Genomic DNA, 18,476 nt, shown 5'->3' with positions numbered 1-18,476 from the left:
ATTTTTTTAAAATCTTCTTTTAAATTTTTCAAATTATAGATGAACACAATATCTTTATTATGTTTAATTTTATTTATTTTTTATGTGGTACTGAGGATTGAACCCAGTGCATGTGTTTGAGGCAAGTGCTCTGCCACTGAGCCACAACATTAGTCTCTGGGAAGCATTTTTGATACCAGTTTGTTTTTGTTTTTTTGGGAGGGGGTACTGGGGATTGAACTCAGGGGCACTTGGCCACTGAGCCACATCTCTAGCCCTATTTGGTATTTTATTTAGAAACAAGGTCTCACTGAGTTGCTTAGCACCTCACTTTTGCTGAGGTTGGCTTTGAATTTGTGATCCTCCTGCCTCAGCCTCTCAAGCTACTGGGATTACAGGCTTATGCCACTATGCCCGGCTGATATCAGTTTTTATTTTTACTCATTTATTACTTTTTGCAGTACTGGGATGCTCTACCACTGAGCTAATAAACCTAGGCCTTTTAATTTTTTTTTTTTTTAAATTTTGAAACAGGGTCTTCTTGTTAAATTGCCATGGGTGGCCTCAAACTTGTGATCCTCCTGCCTCAGCCTTCTGAGTAACTGGGATTACAGGCATGAGACACCATACCAGGTTTTGACATCAGTTTTTTAAAAGGTCTTTCTGAGTGCAGAGATTTCTTTTCTTGAATTTTATTCCACCTCCCTGTGATGTGGCTGAAGTTGTATGATGGCAAATTCTCTAATTTGATAGTTCTTTTTTTAAAAAAATACATATATATTTTAGTTGTAGATGAACACAATATCTTTATTTTTATTTTATTTATTTTTATGTGGTGCCAAGATTGAACCCAGGACTTTTGGGTAAAGCATGCAAAGTAAGTGCTTTACCACTGAGCTACAACTCCAGCCCATAATTTCATGATTCTTTTTTTTTTTTTTTGCCAGTTATTATGACATAGACATTTAATGATTCCTACTGAGAAAATATTTCATGATTCTTAACCTTGTGTTTTTTCTTTAATGGAATTTATTTAGAAACTTTTAAATTTATTAGCAGACTTTAGAGTAGTTTTAGATTTACAAAAAAATTACACAGGCTATAATACAGCAAGTTCCCATATACTCCCGCTTTCCTCTATTAAAATATTACATTAATATATTTTTTAAAAAAATTTTTTTAGAGAGAGAGAGAGAGAGAGAGAGAGAGAGAGAGAGAGAGAATTTTTTTTGATATTTATTTTTTAGTTTTCGGAGGACACAACATCTTTATATGTGGTGCTGAGGATTGAACTGGGGCCGCACGCATGCCAGGCAAGCGCGCTACCGCTTGAGCCACATCCCCAGCCCCACATTAATATATTTGTTACAACTAATGGATCAATATTAATGAAAAGATTTCCTTTATTTTTTGTATTAGGTTCATTTTATGTTCCAGGATCCCATTTCACTGAAAAATTATATTCATGTTTAGTAGGAAGGATTGAACCGAGGACAGTTAACCACGGAGCCACACCCCAGTCCTTTTTATTTTTTATTTTGAGACAGGGTCTTACTAAGTTGCTTAGGGCCTTGAACTTGCAGTCCTCCTGCCCGAGCCTCCCTAGTCTCTGGGATTACAGGCATTCTTCACCACTCCTTACTGAAAAATTATATTTAATTGTTCTGCCAATTGTCATGTTAGAATCATGTTAATGTGTCATGTTAGTTGTTCACATTACACTTAATTGTCATGTCTCTTAAGGTTCCTCTTGGTTGGGCCATTCGCCTCCAGTTTTTTGGATTATGAATCAGATTGAAAATCTGATAAAAGCTATGGATCCTCTCCACATAAAAATTCACATGCTTCAGATAGCTAATATAAGAGAGGTCCACCCATATTCAGAAGCACTCCTTTAGGAGGAAAGGATGATTTTTAAAATATTCCCTTACCCAGATTTGGGTTCTAGTTCAGGCTTTCCCTCGGATTTGTTCTGTGACCTTTTGCTTGTTGCATGAGCCTGTTTCATCAACTGTGATCTGATATCTAAACCCATTTCTAGCAAGGTAGAAGATGGGCATCACCTAGAGTCATCAACATCTGAGGAACAAGGGTATGTAACAGAGGACCAAGAAAAGTTAGGCTGGGGAAGTGGACGGGTTCATCAATAAGGTGGCCGCAGTTCACAAGAGAAAACCTAGGTTCTATTTCATAGCTTTGTGGATTTTGCAAGTCATTTCCACCTTCTGGGCTTCAGTTTCCTCATCTCCAAAATGAGCAGGCCCTGTTTCTGGTAGTTACGAAACTCCTGGGAACAACAGAGAATGATATCCAGTAAGATGCCTTGTGAAGAATTATGATGAGAAAGAAGATGGAGAAGGTAGGTGAAGGGTGATCTGAGGAAAGTGACGCCGAACTGACAGCTTAAAAAAAGACACCTATTACACACCTTATGGCTACCCAACTCCACCCATGCATCCTTGGGTCATTCCACCTCCTGGCCCCGCCTCCGCCCCACCTTTCTTCCTTTCCTCTCCCCTCCCCTCAGGGTGTAAAGCGCCACACTTCGCATGGCCGCCGTAGTACCCCGCTTTTCACCGCTGGAGGGTCGCGCGCGCTCTCGCGCCGCCACCTCACTCCTGTCCGGGGCCGCCCTCGATCTTTTCTGATTGGATCCTAGAGTAAGTGATGTAAGTGCTCCATTTTTTTTTTCCACCCCCTCACTTACCCTGACTTGCCCCGCCTCTTTGCTTCTCCCGACGCCAGTCGAAGTCCTGCCAGCCCTAGTCTCTGCGGTGCGGGAGGAGCTGAAAGAGCCGCTACACCAGGAAGGTGCTGGCGGTGGCGCGCACGCATTCACGCACGCACGCCGGCGGCCGGCTGGGCGACTGGCTCGCGCCCGGGCTCGCCCCGCGCCGCGCCAGAGGCTCGCGCACTCAGCAGGTTGGGCTGCGGCGGCGGCAGCTGTGGGAGTCGGGGCGCTGCGTGTGAAAGGTCCCAGACGCGTCTGCGGTTCCGGCTCCGCCACCCTCAGCTTCTCCCACCTTAGTCTCGGTGCCGGGTGCTGAGGGAAGAGACGGCGCTAGCCTCGGGAGCCCCGCGCACACCCCTGGCTGCCTCCGACACCGCCCTCCTTCCCTTCGCTGCGGCTGGCCTCGCTCGGTGTTAGGCTACTCTGCGGGAAGGCGGCGTCGGCGGCGACGGCTGCGTGCTGTGGAGAGTCCTGCTGCCCTCCAGCCTTGCTCCTTCGCCTGGCCCTGCAGGGGCCTAGAGAGCTCGGCGCCCGCCCTTCCGCTCGCCTTCTTCGTCAGCCGGTTGGAGCAGCGTCGGTCCGGGAGGTCTCTGGGCTGAGGCGGCGGCAGCTCCTCCGGCTCCATCATGTCCGCGGGCGGAGACTTCGGGAATCCGCTGAGGAAATTCAAGCTAGTGTTCCTAGGGGAGCAGAGCGGTGAGTGCGCGGCTTCCCCCTCCTGGCAGCCGGCCGCTGCCTCCCCGCACCGCCCCCAGTGCGGCCCTCTGTCCGCTGAGCTCCCTGCTGGCCTCGCATCGGCGCCGGGTTCCACCCTAGCCTGTCCCCCGTGCTCCCCGACTCCTCGCCAGCGTGAGTCGGTCGGATTTTATGCGGGTCCCCAGGCCCTTCGGTCCTGACTCGGCCCTGTCGCGTCGGTCGTCCTCGCTCCCCAGTCCTCACCCCGCCCAGCCCTGGCCTCCCGTCCATCCCTTTCTTCCTCTGGTCCTGGTCGTCTCCCCTACCCTGGCCCTCTCACTCGAGCCCCACCCTTATTCTTTGCTCCTTCTCAGTTCTTCGGCTATGTGAGGCCCACTCCGAGAAGCCCCACTGCTTCGAACCGGCCCTCTTCAACCTTGGGCAAGGAGGGTGGGATCTGGGCGTTGTTTTCCCCAGAGGCTTGGCCCTAAGAAGTGCGAATCTCCTGGAAGGTGGGAAGTGATAGGAAAAAATTCTTGGATGGTTTTCATCTAGGTTGAGAATTAGTTTGAGTTGTAGAGGAAATATATCTGAATTGGAGGCGACTTGAAAATGGGGTGAGAGGGGTGGCGTTAGCAGTAACGATTTTTGCCCCTTGGGTTGGGCTGTGGCTTGTTGAAAAAGCTCATTTTCTTCTCTTGACTTTCATCACTGAAAATTCTTTTGGCAGTGTTGATGCTTTTTCTGTCTTTGCCAGATGCTATGTCATGATCATTTTACTTGAAATTTTTAACATCTCACCTCTCCTTATTCTCGTTTTAACATGAAACAGCGTTGGATTCTCCTCATGGTGGTGCAAATAGGAATTGCTGTGGAAATATTAAGTCATTTCTTCTTGAGCATTTTCCAATTTTATGTTTAGAATTCGTGTGAGAGAAGGCTTAGAATAACGAACATCTTTGTTTTTGTAGGATTTTCTTTGAGTAATGTAGTAGAGTAGGGACAGGTTAATCATCTGGTCATCTAAATTAGATTTAAATATCTCTTGGGCTAAATGATTCTATGAAAGTATACCTAATATTTTGTAATATCTAATTGAGTGCAATTGTTATGTCATTTACCTGGTCAGGGTTTGCTGTTGCTTTACTTTATATTAGAAGCAAGATTTCAGTTTGTAATGGTTGTCTCTAAGATCACTTGTAGAAATAACTGTTTTATGCTATCTATATTATACAAACTTCACAGTAATTCTGAAATTATCATCCTTCTTTGTTTTTCTTACACTTTTCATGATCATCTTTAAAATTTAGAAACTTGAGGTTATAGAAAACATTAGTTATTTGTTTTTGACTAGAAGGTATATATAACTGATGTAAATTCAGAGTTTTGTTACTATCTTGAACTATTTGTATTAATTTGTATGGCATTACAGCAGGTTAATATTAGTTGCAAAACTGCCTCCAGTTGGACCTGGGAAATAAATTTTTTTCTTCTTTTTTTCCTTTTCTCTACTGTGCATTGAACCTTAGGAAAGTACACTACTATTGAGCTAAATCCCCAGTCTTTTTATTTATTTATTTTGAGACAGGATTCCCAGAGGCTGACCTTGAACTTGGATCCTTCTGCCTCACCTTCCTGAGTTTCTGGGGTTACAGGCCTGTGCCCCGGTGCCTGGCTAAGGCTAATTTTCTTTTTTTTTTGTCCATGCCTGGATTAATAGAACGGGAGGATACAGTCTTCTTTGCTTATGAGTTTTCTTTAAGTATAAAACTGTTTCCTTAGGTGAGTAATTTAGTAAAACCTATGAAGTTGATTTTGGTCCAGCTACTAGTATAATAGATGGTGGCAATTATAATTACAATTATAGTTACAATGGCAATTTCAGGACAATCCCATACATAAAATATAGCTTATTGGTCATTATTGATAAATATTTTCCAACGTGCTAATTGTGTACTCCAGGAATACTATTATCTACTATATGTTGTGATGCTGTGCTGTTTAATTTGCATGAAAAACCCATTAATCTGTCTAGGAAGTTTTTATGAATAGAGATGAATAGAGATCTTAATTTCCTAAGTATCTGCAGGTCTTTGAATTTTGTATTTGTGTTCCAAATCATTGTAGTTTTATGGCTTCTCATTTCTTATTTCTTTAATCTATTAACTCCTCTTCAGTCCCTTTTACCTGATATTCCTGAACCTTGTTAAAGTTAAAAGAAAAAAACAAACTTTTTTTAAAAAATATTAATTTAGTTGTAGATGAACACACAGTATGTATTTATTTTTATGTGGTGCTGAGGATCGAACCTAGTGCCTCACGCATACGAGGCAAGCACTTTTACCACTGAGCTACAGCCCCGGCCCCAACTTTTTAAAAAAAAATTTTTTTTTAGTTGTTGATGAACCTTTATTTTATTTATTTGTATGTGGTGCTGAGAATTGAACCCAGTGTATCACACATGCTAGGCAAGCACACTTCCACTGAGCCACAACCCTGGCCCTTTTTTATTTTTTTATTTTTTAAGACTAGTTTTAGAGCTGGATGCAGTGGCATCGAGAATTCAAAGCCAGCCTTAGCAAAAGTGAGGCGCTAAGCAACTTAGTGAGACCCTGTCTCTAAATAAATACAAAATAGAATTGGGGGTATGGCTCAGTGGTGAGTGCACCTGAGTTCAATCCCTGGTACCCTCCAAAAAAGAATAATTTTAGATTTTCAGAAAAATTGAGATAGTACAGAGGGTTCCTGTTTATCCCTATGCCCAATTTCCCCTGTTATAAACATCTTACATTAGTATGGTACATTTATTACAGTTAGTGAACTCATATTGATGTATTATTATTAGATAAACTCCATAATTTATTCAGATTTCCTTAGTTTTTACCTAATGTCCTTTTTCTGGTTTAGCTCTCCATTCAGTATACCACATTACATTAAGTTGTCATATCTCCTCAGCTCCACTTACTTAGTTTTTCTTCAGGATTGTGTTTGCATGCGTTTGCCTGTATGGAACTATGAGATTGATTATCTTTTGAGGTTACTATGTTGCTAAGTAATTCTATCCAATAGCTTTGACAAGATAGATTGATCCCTGTTTTCATGGTCAGTGTCTTATGCATTAGCAAAGGTCTGTAGAATCTATGTCATGTTGATGTAACTCTTCATGAATTATTTATTTTTAGGTCTGTTAGAATCCTGCAGTTCAGCTTTCAAAAACTGTAATCTGTGACAAAGACTTGTATATTTCCTTAATAACATTTACCACATTTATAATTATCTTATCATCCTTCCCCACCTACTGGGAATTGAATCCCACGACTTTTTGCTTGCTATTGCTAGGCAAGGGCTTCGCCACTTAATTACATCCCCAGTGCCCCCCAGCCCTGTGCTTTTTAAATTTTTTTTAAAATATTGTTTTTAGTTGTTGATAGACCTTTGTTTTATTTATGTATATATATGTAGTGCTGAGAATCAAACCCAGGGCCTCACACATGCCAGGCAAGTGCACTACTACCGAGCCATAGCCACAGCCCCCACTCCTGTGCTTTTTTAAAATTTTGAGATAGTCTTGATAAATTGTCCATACTGGCCTTGAACTTGTGATCCTCTTGCCTCAGCTTCTTGAGTAGCTGGAATTGCAGGCATGTGCCTCAGTGCACCTGATTGTTACTGCCATAGCTGCTGCCACCGTTGCTGCGCTGCTGTGCTGCTGCTGCTGCTGTATATTATTTTGTGGTTCTGGAAATCAAACCCAGGGCCTTGTGCATGCTAGGCAAGTGTTCTACCACTGAGCTACACCCCCCCCAGTCTAATTATCCTTTTTTTATATATATATGTTTATTTTTTTAGTTATAGTTGAACGCAATATCTTTATTTTACGTGGTGCTGAGGATCAAACCCAGGGCCTCACACATGCTAAGCCACAACCCCAGCCCAATTATCCTCTTTTTTTTATGTATGTGTTTTTCTATTTCTCACAGCAGGATGCAGTCACATGAAAATAAAAGCTGTCATCTTTTTTGTAATGTATCCCCATTGCTTAGCATGATACTAGGTTCATACTAACTGCTCAGAGATATTTAGTGAATGAATGAATGATGGTTGAATCTAATAGTAATCAAAGCTAGTGACCTATATATACTATGGTGAAATCTATTTTTTATTTAATAGTTTAACAATAATATTTTGTGTTTATATTATTTGTTTGTATATAGGATGTATATAGATGCTGGGGGATGAGATAGGGAAACCAGTAATTTAAAGGCTTACCCAGTTCACTTAAAAAAAAAAGACTAATTTTCATTTTGCATATATTTTTAGTTGAGCAAAATTAGTCTTGCTTTATTAAAGCTATTAAATTATTTGCTATTAGACTCTCTTGTAATTTCTCTAGTAAACAGGTTTAACAAAAGAATATTGAAATAAGTAATTCTTGAAGTTTCCTTCAGGTATCTCTTTTTGTTCCTACTTCTGACTCTTGTCTTTTTTTTCTTTTTTCCAGTTTTTTAGTTGTAGAGGTATACAATATCTTATTTCATTTTTTATGTGGTGCTGAGAATTGAATTCAGTGCCTCACACGTGCTAGGTAAGTGCTCTTCCTCACCCTCTGACTCTTGTATTGAATTACAGAGGTCATTAGAAAGGTCAATAAGTGGTCTGTAAGGTTTTATTATATAGATAAGTGTTATTGATTATTAACTTGAGAATGTAATATCAGGGAGAAGTGCATACCTAGTACTGCTTCTTTTTTATACTTTATATTTTCTTTTAATTTATATCAACTCTTTTAAATTGCAGTATGCTAGGTAGGGAAAAGTGTCTGTCCTAGTGTCCTAGACCAGTAGTACTGAGCAGTTTATATATATAAATACTTTTATGTGTGTGTATGTATGTGTGTGTGTGTGTGTGTGTGTGTGTGTGTGTATATATATATATTTATATTTTAGTTGCTGGTGGATATTTATTTATTTATGTATGTATGTGTGGTGCTGAGGATTAAACCCAGTGCCTCATACATGCCAGGCAAGCACACTGTGTATGTATGTATGTATGTATATTGCTGAGGATTAAACCCAGTGTCTCATACATGCCAGGCAAGCACTCTACCACTGAGCTACAACCCAGCCCTGAATAGTTTATATTATTATTCACACTATCTTATATTAGGTATTATATATTTTTTTCCTGATAAATTCCCTGTATGTTTCTTATGAGTAGACTCTATCAAACCACTTAACTAGTAGTTTTCAATAAATATTTGTTAAATTATTTTAAATACTAAGTATTTCTCATGTGCCAGGCTCTCTCAGAAAAACTTTACATTTATTGACCAATGATAAGTACCATTATTATCTTTATTTTATTAATGAAGAAACTGAAACATAAAGAGATATTGAGTAATTTGCCAAAGGTCAATGGCCAGTGCTAACATATGAAACCCAGATTTGTGCTCTTAAACATTAACTCCACTGTTTAGTTTTAAGGCTTTAAAACAAGATATGGAGAACATTCCTCTTGAGTGTCCTTACTTGCAATATGAATCTGTGGAAATGGCTCGATACTATCTAATTCACTAGTTCTGAAAGTGTGGTCCACTGATGCCCTAGTGATCTCTCAAGATCCTTCAGGGGGCTCCACAAACCTCCTGGGGGAGAGGTCCAAACTGTTTTCATAATATTAAGATATTATGTGATTTTTTTCCACTTTTATTCCCTTACAAGTGTGTATTCGAGTTTCCAAGAACCTACTTGATGTGTGTGATCTTAAAACAGACTGAAAGCAGAAGCATCTATGAGCATCTAGCTGTCTTGTATTGTCAGACATTAAAGAGCTCTGCAAATATATAAAAAACTCCACTCTCTTACTAAATTTTTGTTTGCAAAATACCTCTTTTTCATTAAAAAAATTATTGTTAACGTGATAGATTTATTACTTTGAATGTATTAAGCATTTGAAAATTTTCCTAGTTAATTCTCAATATAGTAGATATTGACATATATTTATATTATAAACTGAATTCTTTAAGGGTTTAGAGAAGAAAAAGTTTTAAGAACACCAATCTACATAATACAATAATATAAACTGTATTACTGACTCTCATACTTTTTCCCTATTATTATATTACAATTCAAAAGAGTTGATCTAAAAAAAATCAATAAAAAGTTAAAAAATACTAGTTGTGCACTTCTTCCTGCCATTATATTTCTAAATTAATAATTTATAACACTTGTATATATATTAAGATCTGTGAACTATTCAGTGATATTCCTGAAAGGACAATAATGTCCTTTTTCTATTCCACGATCTTATCTAGAATATACTACATCTCCTTGGGCCCTTGTCTGTGACAGTTAAACTGGACTACTTTAATTTATTGCATTCTATTTTAAAAATTTGCAAGAAAACAAATTTTATTATTTATTTTTACAGCCTGGGTGTTGAACCAGAGGCACTCTACCACTGAACTACATCTACAGCATCTCCCCCTTTTTCAAATTATAATTTTGAGACAGGGTCTTGCCAAGTTGCCAAAGCTAACCTAGAACTTGGGATTCTCCAGCCTCAGTTCCTGAGTCTTGGGATTATGGGCGTGAACCATGATACTCAGCTAAATTTTATTTATTTATGAGATCTCACTATTTTGCCTAGGCTGGTCTCAGACTTTTTGGTGGGGGATACTTTGACCACTGAGTTACATCCCATCCCCAGCCCTATTTTATATTTTTATTTAGAGAGAGGATTTTACCGAGTTGCTTAATGCCTCATCATTGCTGAAGCTGGCTTTGAATTTATGATCCTCCTGACTCAGCCTCCCAAGCTGCTTACTGTCAAACTTGATGGGCTCAAGTATTCATCTTGAGGTTAAAAATTATTAAATTTAGCTGAGTGAGGTAGCACATAACTATAGTTTTAGCCTATAGTAACTCTTAGTGGGCAAAAGTGATCCTCTGCCCTCAGCTTGCTTAAAGGTTGGAACTATAGGTATGTGCTACCATATTCAGCTAAATTTAATAATTTTTAGCATCAAGCTTCCTTGTTCAGAAATTCTTAAATCTATTCTTATTTTGTCTGGTTGAGCTTTTCTTATTTGGGAGGCATTATACTGTGATAAAGATGGCTTTTGAGACAAAGCTTTGCTTGTATTTTTTATCCCCATTTTTTTTTTAAAGAGAACTTTTAAATATTTATTTTATTTTTTTAGTTTTCGGCATACACAACTTCTTTGTTTCTATGTGGTGCTGAGGATCGAACCCGGGTCGCACGCATGCCAAGCGAGCATGCTACTGCTTGAGCCACATCCCCAGCCCATTGATCCCCATTATTTTTAACATGTTTTTCAACAATTAAAAAAATTCTTCAGAGCTAACTCCTTTTGCTTTCTAATGTGACATTACTAATCTCATAGTATTTTCTTTATCCTCTGAATATAAATATTTTGTTTGGGTCAGATCAGTGTTTAATCTTTACATTACTGTAATTAAGGAAATGATAGTCATAGTTGAGCCATGTAGCATATTGATAACTTGTACTCGTAAATTTTTGTTTTCCTTTGCCTTGCTTTTTTCCTATGTTTAGTTCATATGCTTATTGCTGATTTTTCCTAAATTCTTTACCAACAGTTTAAGGCCTCTTTCACTATGTAAGAATGCATCAGGTTTTTATTCATTTTGATCTTCTTGGGACATTATTCTAGAACTTCTGACTTATTTTAATCTATACTAGTTATCCTTCATGACTGGCATACAATTGTTAATCTGGGATTTGTCTTTACCAATCAGTCTGAAGTTTTTCTTTATTTCTTTTTTTATGATGGTTGGGAATTTCCTAGATTACACATTTCCTTTGTTGTTTTATTTCCTTGTTATATTGAACATACTCACCAGTACCTAATAAAGGAAAATGGGAGGAAAAATTTCTTGACCCTATGTGTCTGAAAATGTATTCATATAACCTCACAGAAGTTTGAAGACATTTGTTACCATTCTGACCCTGCTTTTTTGACTTTTGACACTGTGTATCTATTTTCATTTTCTGTCTGGGTACTAGTTTTAAATTCTTTCGAACTAAGGACTCATGTCCCTTAGTTTTTTGTTGTTGTTGTTGTTTGTTTTGTTTTGTTTTAACAAAACTTTTTTAAAAAAAGAATTTTTTAGTTGTTGATGGACCTTTTATTTATGTATGTGTTGCTGAGAATTGAACCCTGTGCCTTATGCATACTAGGCTAACACTCTACCACTGAGCTACAACCTGTCCCTTAGTTTTAAGAAAATTTTTGACTTACTAATGAGCTATCTTCTCCATTTTTAGATCTCTCTGGAATTCTTATTAAACTTCCTGGATTGGTCTTGTGATTTTGTATTATCTTACCTGTTTTCTTTTTCTTTTGGTGGTGTTGGGGATTGAACCCAGGGCCTTGTGCATGGGAGGCAAGTACTCTACTAAATGAGCTATATCCCCAGCCCCTTTACCTGTTTTCTATTTATTTTTCTATTTAGTTCTAACAAAATTTTTCCAACTCTTCTTCTATTGTTTTATTTCCACTATCATGTTAAAGAGCTTTTCGCTTTCAGAAGCATCTTTTGATTCCAGTATCTTCTGTCATTTTTAGGATATTATAATATATGGCTTTTTTCTGCATGCTCAGTTTTTTACAAATTGATTTTCACCTGTTAGTTTTTCTGTTTCCTGTTTGATGTGGTTCTCAAAAAACTATTGATTCTTAGCTATTCTGTCTATTTAAAAGTTAAATACTAAAAAATTTATTTTAGCCTTCATGTGAGTCTATGGGATTTCACTGTAGGACAGTTTGTATTCTATTTTTGGAGGTGGAGGAATCTCTATTTTTTTTTTTTAAATGTTAGGTTTTTAAGTCTTTTGCTGACCACATATCCTGAAGAATTGCTCAATGTCCTATTGGAGAGAATGATCCTGGTATATTCTCTCTGAATGGAGAGAGGGTTTAAAGTTATAAGTGAATGGATTTAGTCCCCCCCATTTTCTTTTCTTTTTTGGGGTGGTGGGTGGTGATGATAGTGGTGTGGTGAACACTAAGCACACCCCAGGCTCTATTCTCATTGTTTTTAGTTCTGTTTGTACTCTGTATTTTTAGCCTCATTTGTACTCTCAATCGTACCTTGTTTTCTCTAGTCCAGAAATCCTTTTTTCCTTTCTCAACAGGAAAGTTCTGATTTTCTGATGAAGTAGAGCAGGAACCTGATTGTTTGGAATAGAGAAAGGGATGTAAGAGAGTCAGTCTACCTGTTAAACAGACCGATCTTCCCTTTCATTATTAGGGCCACTTTCAGCCTTATTTCTGTGTGTACTTGGTGCTAACAGTTCTCTGGCACAAATTAGAATGTTTCTCAGCTTCCCCACTATCAGTTTTAAATTGATCTTTATGTAGTTTGTTGGGCAATACCACTTCTCCATTTGCTTTTGAGCTTCTATTTTGGATGAATTAGCTTTTTTGAAAACCAACACTTACATGTAAATATTTAGAATTAGATGTTTCAGAGTTTCTATTCTTTTTTTAAAAGCACATTTAAAAAAATTAAAAACACCTGTTTACACTCATGCTCATAGTAGCCAAAAGATGGAGGTAATCAAGTGTCCATCTGTAGATGAATGGATAAACAAAATGTGATTAGAGGGGCTGGGAGTGCATTTCAGTAATAGAGTGCTTGCCTATTAGGAAAAAAGTGATATATACACATGATAGGATATATTTAGCCCTAAAAAGATAGGAAATTCTGACACATGCTAGAATATGGATGGACCTTGTGGATGTTATGCTGGGTAAAATAAGCCAGTCACGGAAGGATAAATACTACATGATATTTATGATTAATAAGTAGGTCGAAATCACTGTTATCTTGTTCTGCCATTATGAGGTTGCACAAAACTTTGTCCAAACACACCACATAGACTTCTCTTTTGAGATGAAGTTTAAAACTCTTCTGTGTAAGTTAGTTTTTCATCATCCACTTTTTACCCTCCTTACTGTTATTCACCCATCTTTTCTTATTACTATAATAATTGAGTCTTTTTGGCAGGAGGTTGTGATACCAGGGATCAGGGGAACCCAGGACCTCAAGAATGCTAAGCAAGGGCTCTACCATTGAACTACCTCCACAGCTCTAATATGTTTTATAAATCATCCTTTAAGGTGTGTGCTATATAGAAGAATGCTTTTTAAATCTTCCATTTTTTAAAAAATCATCCATTCCTAAGAATCATGTAATCTTAGCAGTTAATTATCTATTTAACTGATACTCATTGTACACGAGGTTCATTATAATGGGTGATATGGTTGTTAACAAATAGTTTCAGTCTCTGTCCTCTTGTGTACAATTGATAACCTGGAGCTTTATAGCATATTTAAATTTTTTATGTTACTCTGTACCTTCCAACCTCTGTCTTTGAACTTCCCCTTCAATTCACCCTTCTACATTGATATCAGAGTGAACTTTATAAAAATGAAAATTATAGAAACTTTTTTTTACCTTCAAAACAAAAATGTCATGGATGGGTGTGGTGGTGCATGCCTCTAATCTTAGCTATTCAGAAGCCTGAGCCAGGAGGATAAGTTCGAGGCCAACCTCAGCAACTTAGACCTTGTTTCAAAATAAATAAAAAGGACAGGGGATGTACCTCAATGGTAGAGCACTTGCCTTGCATGTGTGAGGCCTTGAGTTCAATATCCAGTATTGCAAGCAACAACAAAAAATGAAAAATAGAATATACAATAAAATAAAAATTTAACAACTAACTAAGGGGGAGAAAGATTTGATATCCCAAAAATCTCATATGACTCTATAATCAATAGCTCATGTTGAGGAAAATGGTTTCTCAGAAAAGACCATTGGGTTTATCAAGAAACTAAGTGATTTTTCTCCCTAGGTACTGGGGATTGAACACAGGGACAGTCTACCACTAAGCTACATTAACATGCCTTCTTCTTTTTCTTTTGAGACAGGGTCTTGGTAATTTGCCCAGGCTAGCCTCAAACTTGGTATCCTTCTGCCTCAGACTCCTAAGTTGCTGGAATTATAGCTTAAATGTGCATTACCCGGCCTTGTCTAATGAGTAATTTTTAGAAAGTTTTGGGAGTCAAGGATTCAGAAGTAGGCAGTGGGAATAAATGGCATATTAAGAAATTAATTTAGTCATGTATAACTAATTAGAACAAATTTAAAAAAATAATTTGCACTTTAACCAAGTACTGTGATTTGGAGTCCTTAAGATAGTTTAAGATTTCAAACTTATTATAAACCCCCACTATAATTCTTCCTCAGCAGTGTCAGTAGTTACCAAATATATAAAACCCCCACCCTGGGCTGGGGATGTGGCTCAAGTGGTAGTGCGCTCATCTGGCATGCACAGGGCACTGGTTTCGATCCTCAGCACCACATAAAAATAAAATAGAGATGTTGTGTCCACTGAAAACTAAAAAATAATTATTAAAAAATTCTCTCTCTCTCTCTCTCTCTCTCTCTCTCTCTCCCTCCCTCCCTCCCTCCCTCCCTCCCTCCCTCTCCCCCCCCCTCTCTCTCTCTTAAAAAAAATAAAAATAAAACCTCCACCCTTGTGCCAAAGTGAGTTATTTGACACATATCCCACATATTTTTTCAGTATTTTGACATGGTTGCTAAAAGATTAAAGATCTTATTTAGCTATTCTTTTTTTTAATATTTGTTGATTGACATTTATTTGTTTGTTTGTTTATTTATTTATATGTGGTGCTGAGACTCGAACCCAGTGCCTCACGCATGCAGGCAAGTGTGCTACTGCTGAGCCATAACCCTAGCCCACTTATTTGGCTATTCTTGTGTATAGATGTAATTACAGAAACCTTTATTTGGCAGTAGTCTCTTTTATGTGTTTTTGGGTTATAATATTTCAGGTTCTCTAGATTATCAACTGGACGGATGGAACTTTCTGAGTTGGCAAAAATGTCCAATATCTGTGCTTTCTAATGTGGTATGGCTAGGGAATTGACTTTTAAATTTTATTTAACTTTTAACTTCAGTAGTTTCATGTGGCTACTTAACACTGTTTTTAGTCTTAATTTTTCTCTTAAAACTGAAGAATATTCCAGAAATGCATGTATATTCACTTTTTTCAGTTATTTACATGGTCATGGTGAATTAAGTGGAATATAATAAAGAAATAAGGAATGTGATGTCTCAGATTTAGACAGATTTTTAGGCTTGCTCTGGTCTAAATATATTGTGATCTGCTGGGTGCGGTGGCTCACGCCTATAATTCCAGCAGCTTAAGAGGCTGAGGCAGGAGGATCACAAGTTCAAAGTCACCCTCAGCAAAAGTTAGATGTTAAGCAACTCAATGAGAGCCTTTCTCTAAATAAAATAGAAAATAGGGTTGGTATTGTGGCTCACTGGTTAAGTGCCCCTGGATTTAATCCCTGGTTCAAAAAAAAAGAAAGAAAATATTGTGATCTGTAATATTTAATGATACAACAACAAAAAAATCTAGTCTTAAACCTTTTAGATCTCTGTTTTTGTTTTTTGTTTTGTCTAGCATAATGCCCATATAGGCAACCATAAAATATTGAATGTATCCAATCATTTGAATTTCAAATATTGAATTTGTCCTATTTATCCTATAGGTTCGTGTCTTTTCCTTAAGAGGGTAAGGGAAGTATCATCACAGTATTGTTTTTTTTTTTTTTAAAAAAAAGGTAAAAGACTAGATGGTTCCTGAAGTTAATGATAGGATATTCTTCATTTGTAAACTTTTTATGTTTATCAAATTATTTAATATGGAGCATTTCTTTCCTTTGGCCTGTGAAACATTTAAAATTTATTGTGATCTAAGTGGGTAAATTCTGGAGTAGTAGTTAGGAAAACTAAATGACACTTGAGTGTGGAGCTGAGGTTGTGGCTCAGCTGTAGGGAACTTGGCTAGCATGTTTGAGGCCCTGGGTTCAATCTTCAGCACCACATAAAAATAAATAAATAGAATAAAGATATTATGTCCAACTACAACTAAAAAATAAATATAAAAAAACACTTGAGTGATATTTACCTATTTATTTATTTATATGTACATACATACATACTAGGAATTGAGCACAGGGGGCTTAACCACTGAGCAATATCCCCATCTCATTTTTATTTAAAAAATTTTTTTTAGTTGTTGATGGACCTTTATTTTATTCATTTATCTATATATGGTGCCGAGAATCGAATCCGGTGCTTCACATATGCAAGGCAAGCATTACACCACTGAGCCACAAATCCCAGCCTCTTATTTTTTGAGACAGGGGCTTGATAAGTTGCTGAGGCTGACTTTGAACTTGTGATCCTCTTACCTCAGCCTCCCAAGCTGCTGGGATTACAGATATGTGTCACCATGCCCGGCTTACCCATTTATTTTAAAAAGATGCAACTGAGAAGAACTAGATGGAAAAGGTGCATAAGACAAGATATGGGGAAGGTAGAGGAGGTTTCCATGCCCACTCCAATCCTCAGTGTGTTCAGCAACTCAGAAGCTCTCTAGATCTTGTCTTTAGATTTTATGGAAGCTTCTATGCTTAGGCATAAATCATTGACTGTTGGTGATTAGCATAAACTTCAGCCTCTGTAACCTTCCCTAGAGGTGGGGCTTGAAAGTTCTAACTCTATAATTATATGGTTGGTTCTTCCAACTCTGTAACCATATAATGACATAGGTTGGTTCTTCTGGCTACCAGACTCCCATCCTTTAAGGATTTCCAAAAGTCATCTCATAAACAGATATGATTAAAAGGGGTTTGTTATGAATATTAAAAGATGGAAGGAGCTGGGCATGGTAGTGCATGCCTGTGATCCCAGTGACTCCAGAGGCCAAGACAGGAGGATTACAAGTTCAAAGCCAGTCTCAGCAATTTAGTGAGGCCCTGTCTCAAACAAAACAAAACAAAACAAAAAAACCTGATAGTCCTTTTCACTTTTACAACTTATATAAACAGGGAAATGACTAGAGCTTTAATAGCTATGTGTCAGAAACTGTGGATAGACCCAAATATGTATTTTTTCTTTCCTATGCAATGCATTTTATTTACTGACCTCTCTGAAACAAGCCAAAATTCTTGTGGCTAATGGAACTTTCCGTGCTAAAATGTTCAACAGGACAAATTTCTATCAAAAAAAAAAAATTAATGTAGTGCTTTCACTTCACTCTTGAGGAATCAACATATGAACATTACATTTAGATGGTAAAATCAAATTAAAAATATAGGCTAGCCGGTCGCAGTGGAGCATGTCTGTAATTTCAGCAGCTTGGGAGGCTGAGGTAGGAGGATTGCAAGTTCAAAGCCAGCCTCAGCAAAAGTGATATGCTAAACAACTCAGAGATCCTGCCTCTAAATAAAATACAAAATAGGGGCTAAAGATGTGGCTCAGTGGTCAAGTGCCCCTGAGTTCAATCCCCAGTACCCCCCAAATAATGTAGGATAAATATGAAATCATGTCATATTTCTGGTTTCCTAGAAAAGAAAACAGTTGTGGCAGTCACCTTACTTAACACCTTGGTTAAGTAAGAAAAGAAAATGAGCAGGGGTGTCATAGAGGTATACAAAGATTAAACAGTTCAAATTATCCTTAGCCCTTCTGAGAAATATGGGAAATATATAGCAAATAATCTGTAATATGATGATTTCGGTCATTATAGTTATCATTTTGTCCAAATATATTTCTTATATAATAATATCACATTTCCGAATTCATATGTTGAAGATATAACCTTTAGTACCTCAGAATGTGGGTGTGTTGGAGACATAGTTATGATGAGTTCGTACTGGGGTATGATTCTAATACAGTATGGTTGGTGTCTTTTTAAAAAAGGGAAATTTAGGCATAAATGTATGGAGAATGCCACATGAAAATAGAGAGCAGATTTCTGCTTCTATATACCAAGGAATGCCAAGTATTGCCAATAAACCACCAGAAATTAGGGAAGAACATTGGAACAGATTTCTTCACAGCTTTCAGAAGGAGCCAGTTCTATTGATACCTTAATTTCAGATTTCTAATTGCTAGAACTGTGGAGCAATATATTTCTGTTGTTTACATCACTTGTGGTGGTACTT

General features: G+C 37.7%; 1 protein-coding gene across 2 annotated transcripts in view; it reads left to right on the top strand.

Annotated features, from left to right (window-relative positions):
* Nucleotides 1–2,840: 2,840 nt before the first annotated feature.
* Nucleotides 2,841–18,476, top strand: part of Rab6a (RAB6A, member RAS oncogene family) — a 65,472-nt gene continuing 49,836 nt past the window's right edge. For both annotated transcript variants that reach the window (XM_026409148.2, XM_026409150.2), the window contains exon 1: nucleotides 2,841–3,406. In XM_026409148.2, coding sequence (XP_026264933.1) covers nucleotides 3,337–3,406 — 70 coding nt within the window. In that variant the 5' untranslated portion in view covers nucleotides 2,841–3,336. The remainder of the gene's footprint in view (nucleotides 3,407–18,476) is intronic.

Source organism: Urocitellus parryii, chromosome 4 (assembly GCF_045843805.1).
Source record: "Urocitellus parryii isolate mUroPar1 chromosome 4, mUroPar1.hap1, whole genome shotgun sequence".
NCBI lineage: Eukaryota > Metazoa > Chordata > Mammalia > Rodentia > Sciuridae > Urocitellus > Urocitellus parryii.
Note: the sequence above shows the minus strand (reverse complement) of the source record. Positions and strands in the feature narration are given on the sequence as shown.